Here is a 4,831-nt window from a genome sequence, read left to right as displayed (position 1 = left end):
CTCATGAGCAAGTCTCTGTGAGTGAAAATGGTGCCAACACTGGTTAAGCGTAAACCAAGAGTATACCCTGCATAGTGCCTGTGTTCCAACACTCAATCCACTTCCCTGAGCTGGGTATGTTCTTAATGAACACCATCATCTAAATAGATAGTACAGCTTCTGGAATGATTGTTCAGAAGAAAGAGGATAAACATCTGGGCCTAAAGTTCTTTGCGTGCTGTTGCAAGCTCTGGATTTTGAAGTTTGCTTTCCAGTAATGCTAAAGCCATAAGCACCATTCTTGCAGGAGGGTAAAAATTGCTGCTGCTGGTCTTGGTGAAAAAAATCTGGAAAATAAAGTATACCCCAATCATATATCAAAGAAGTATATTTAAACAACGGAAATTACTAGCAAAAAATAAATGCTAAAACTAAAATTGCCATGGGCTCTTGCCAAAGGTGTGGCCCACAGTGATAAACATGCTTGCTCTCCTAGTTGCAGACTGGGGGTCTCCCGGCCAGGCTAGAATTCTTCCACTAGCCTACTTGATCCAACTCTGTTGACTGGGATGCTCAGAACATAACAAATTTTCTAGTGATACCAGATGCTTGGAGAGGAATAATAAAGGATTCATTTGGGCCTCAAGCAGAAATTTCATCAAGAATAGATATTTCATGCAAATAGCAACTAGTTCTAGACTATTTCTAGGAGATGCTGTTAAAAGGGCAGAATGATTGAGTCTGGGCTTAAATACTGAAGTGTAATTCTATAAAGCCATATGCTGAAATGTCATATTCCCACATAAGATGACAGTAAAGGTTTCTCAGGCTAACTTTTGAATGCTTCGATAGTTTTGAATTCATGTTAATGTATATTAGGAGAAAATAACTAGACTTAAAAACTCATCACATCATTAAAGCTATTCTGGCTCAGGACAAGGTGAAAGTAAACTATATGGCCTGTGTTAATTTAAAGAAAATAATTCAGTAGCAAGGAAATAAATAGCAGTTGATATATGGGTAGGGGAAAGTTGCAAAGGGGACATGAGAACTCCTCTACTGTCGGAAAAGATAGTAAATGGCATACTGTGGAAAGAATTTAATACAGGCTGATAAATAAATACTTTTACATTAAATGTCATTATATACCACAAACCAAGACTCTAGGGTCAAATACAGTCTATCACCTGTTTTTATAAAGTTTTATTGGAACACAACTGTGGTAGGCAGAATAATGGCTCTCCAAAAATGTCAATGTCCTAATTCTCAGAACCTGTAAATATGTTACCTTACATGGCAAAAGGGACTTTTAAGGTTATAGACCTTGAGGTAGGGAAAATTTTTCCTAGGTAATATCTTGTCAGAGAGATGTGACATAAAAAGGAGGAGAGATTCAAAGCAAGAGAGGAACTCAACTGTTGTTGCTGGTTTTAAGACGGAGGAAGGTGTCATGAACCAAGGAATGTAGGCAGTCTCTAGAAACTGGGAATGGCCTTCAGCGGGTAATATCTTGTCAGAGAGATGTGACATAAAAAGGAGGAGAGATTCAAAGCAAGAGAGGAACTCAACTGTTGTTGCTGGTTTTAAGACAGAGGAAGGTGTCATGAACCAAGGAATGTAGGCAGTCTCTAGAAACTGGGAATGGCCTTCAGCAGATAGCAGCAATAAAATGGGGACTTCAATCCTCATAACCAGAAGGAACTAAATTCTGCCAACAACCCAAATTAGCAAAGACCTAGCTTCTCCCCTAGAGCCTACAGAAGGAAACATAGGTCTGCTGACACTTTAATTCTAGCCCGGTGAGAGTCCTGTTGGATTTCTGACCTACAGAACTGTAAGATAATCTTCTGTGTTACATTTTAGCAATTTGTTATGGCAGCAATAGAAAGCTAATACTGCAGCCCACCCATTCATTCACAAATTGCCTATGGATGTTTTTATGCTTCAAGGCAGCATTAACTGGATGTAACATAGACCCCACGGCCCACAAAACCTAAAACATTTGCCAACTGGCCCTTTACAGAAAAAATCTGTCAACCCCGGCTATTCACATACAAGAAACATTATAACAGCTAGCATTTACTGAATGCTGATGCCAGGCTCTAGGCTAAGGACTTGGTATTCATGTCAATTTTCCATGATAGATACTATTTTGGTCACCATTTACAAATGAAAAAAATGGAGGCATAGAGTAAGAAACTGCTCAAGGTCACCAGCATATCAGTGGTGAGCAGGGATTCAAAGCCAAATCTGGCTAGCTTCTGAGCTTGGTTCACCCGTTGGTCATTCACAGCACCTTGCAGAGAATAATGAACACCACCAGATGCTCACCTGAGGTGACTTATCGCTGGCAGAAAGCGATGGGGAGCTCTCGGCTGGGTACCAGAATGCCCAAGTGCAGCATCTCAACAGGATCGTTGTCTGTGGCCAAGATGTGATATTTGCGGATGATCTGGAACACACGTGCACAAAACAGCAGAATTACTCTTTTCTTCTCCTGCCTTGTAGAATAGCACAGAACATAATGAGAAATCTAGTAAAGGTTTTTACCCAGCAAAGAGCCAAGTGGAGCTGGAGCTCAGCTAATCGGCGACCAATGCACATTCTTTTTCCAATGCCAAATGGAAGATGGGCAAAAGGATTAATCTTTTTCTTTTCTTGAAGCCAACGTTCAGGTCTAAACTGACTTGAATCTTTAAAATTGTCTTCATTGGATCCTAGCACCTGGGTGTTTAGCATCAACACTGTCTAAAAACACATAGAAACACATGGTGTTTAAAATAATCATAAGAGAATGCTTGAACAGCAGAATTTACAAAAATGATCACCTTACAAATATGAAAGTCACCCACAAGTTAATAATAATAGTGATTGCCAACACGCACTGAATGCTTAAAATGTACCAGGTAATAAATAGTAATGAACTTTAAGATTTGGCATCACATTTCACAACAACCCCATGAGGTAGATACTATTATTATCCCCATTTTACAGATGAGGAAGTTGAGGCTCACAGAGGTTATGTCGCTCACTCAAAACTACACAGATGAAGGTGAAATTGAATCCAAGTCTCTGTATCTGCAGCTGTCATTCCTCATCCTATACCATGCAACATGTCAATTATGCTCTACTGTCTCTGTATTTCTAAAATGAATCCTCTCCTAGTAAATAGTTTTAGGGAAATTTGATGAATATTCGAAAAGTATAACTTTCAAAGTTGTATAAGTTACAAAATATACAAATTCTACTTACTCCTTTGGGTAAAGCATATTCACCCAGAACTGTTGCCTTGTCAAGAGTCCGAGTTGTAAACGGCACACTTGGGGTAAGCCTGAAAAAACAAAATTAAAAATGTAAAGGTGGGCACAGAACAAGTTCTATCTGAAGTGTCAATGGGAATGCAGAAGAGGTTAAATAAATAAGTGTTTCATAAATTCATACACAAAAAGGGAATGCAATCCCAATTCTTCATAAAGAAGTTCTGTCTATTCTGATATTTATATCCTGTTTCTTTTTCTTATCTTATTGTGTTGGTTAAAACCCTAGTATGAGGCTGATTGGCAGCTGTTAATCAGGGTTTTCCCTGTTTCATTTCAGACATCTATGCATATGTTTTTCATGCTTCATCCTGAAGTCTGATACTTGTTATACTTTCTCCTGTCTATCCTTCATGAAGTTAACACTATTTCCTTCTAATCCTAAAATGTGAGTTTTGTTTTCCAGAGAGGGTGTCCAAAGAATTTTTAAAGAACGTTTTATACCAGAGGCTCAAAACCAAAGCTGTCTGTATGTCTTATTATATAATAATATGGTTCTTTTACTGAGTGTTCACCTCATATTCTTCAATTATGCCCTGATCTTAATTAGTGCTTATAGCATTCATTAGGGCGTTTTATACCAGAGGCTCAAAACCAAAGCTGTCTGTATGTCTTATTATATAATAATATGGTTCTTTTACTGAGCGTTCACCTCATATTCTTCAATTATGCCCTGATCTTAATTAGTGCTTATAGCATTCATTAGGGGAGTAGTAGTATTTGTTTAAAGGGGAGGACACTGACTTTCCAAGATTGAAATTGCCCAAATGATTTAGGAAATGAGTAATACAAAGAAAAGGAAAATGGTACCAAGGCTCTTCTCTGCAGTTTGATAAATGTTTATTCTCAACTGGGGGAGCTGTCTATCAGCAGGCGACCCCTCGTTATGTAATTAAGAGAGCAGTTTTCTAATGTATTCACATTGGTTTAGACATATGTTCTTACCTCATAGATTCTTTCACACAGGCTTTTAAATACGGCATATTCCTCAAATCCTCTGCCCGTGGCATCTGATTCTCAGGCAATACACTTTGAATTTCCTTAAGAAGCTTTTGTTGCACTTGGGGATTACGGGATAAGTTATAGAGAATCCACATTAAGCTGTTTGCTGTCTGAAAGTCAAATGGACACAGTCTTGAATTTCTGTAAATAAACTGTTTTAAACCACTATCAGCTGAACAAAAGGTGATGCCTACCACCTTGCTCTGCAAATGTATTAGTGATACTTTGTCACATGCCCTTATTGGCTATGTCTTGAACAAATCCAATATATGAAAAGTCAGATTTATTTTATGAAACATATCAATTAAGGATAGCTTATTTAGGGCCGGCCCGGTGGCGCCGCTTGGGAGCGCTGTGGCGCTCCCGCTGAGGGTTCGGATCCCACATACAGACCGGTTCCCGCTCACTGGCTGAGCGAGGTATGGGAGCAACACCAAGGGTTGCGATCCCGTGCTGGTCCCGGTCTGGTACGGGCGCAACACTGAGGGTTGCGATCCGTTGCCAGACACGAAAAAAGACAAAAAAAAAAAAAA

General features: G+C 39.1%; 1 protein-coding gene across 1 annotated transcript in view; it reads right to left on the bottom strand.

Moving 5' to 3' along the window:
• Positions 1 to 22: 22 nt before the first annotated feature.
• The window catches only part of LOC103588022 (1,25-dihydroxyvitamin D(3) 24-hydroxylase, mitochondrial), a 19,071-nt gene continuing 14,262 nt past the window's right edge, over positions 23 to 4,831 (bottom strand). Inside the window, exons 8-12 of the mRNA XM_008569591.1 lie at positions 4,242 to 4,408; positions 3,232 to 3,310; positions 2,530 to 2,727; positions 2,311 to 2,431; positions 23 to 139 (exon numbers count right to left, since the gene is read on the bottom strand). Of these exons, the coding sequence (XP_008567813.1) occupies positions 2,321 to 2,431; positions 2,530 to 2,727; positions 3,232 to 3,310; positions 4,242 to 4,408 (555 nt within the window). The 3' untranslated portion in view covers positions 23 to 139; positions 2,311 to 2,320. The remainder of the gene's footprint in view (positions 140 to 2,310; positions 2,432 to 2,529; positions 2,728 to 3,231; positions 3,311 to 4,241; positions 4,409 to 4,831) is intronic.

The sequence above is a fragment of the Galeopterus variegatus genome, unplaced genomic scaffold (genome assembly GCF_000696425.1).
Source record: "Galeopterus variegatus unplaced genomic scaffold, G_variegatus-3.0.2 Scaffold514, whole genome shotgun sequence".
In the NCBI taxonomy this organism is placed as follows: domain Eukaryota; kingdom Metazoa; phylum Chordata; class Mammalia; order Dermoptera; family Cynocephalidae; genus Galeopterus; species Galeopterus variegatus.
Note: the sequence above shows the minus strand (reverse complement) of the source record. Positions and strands in the feature narration are given on the sequence as shown.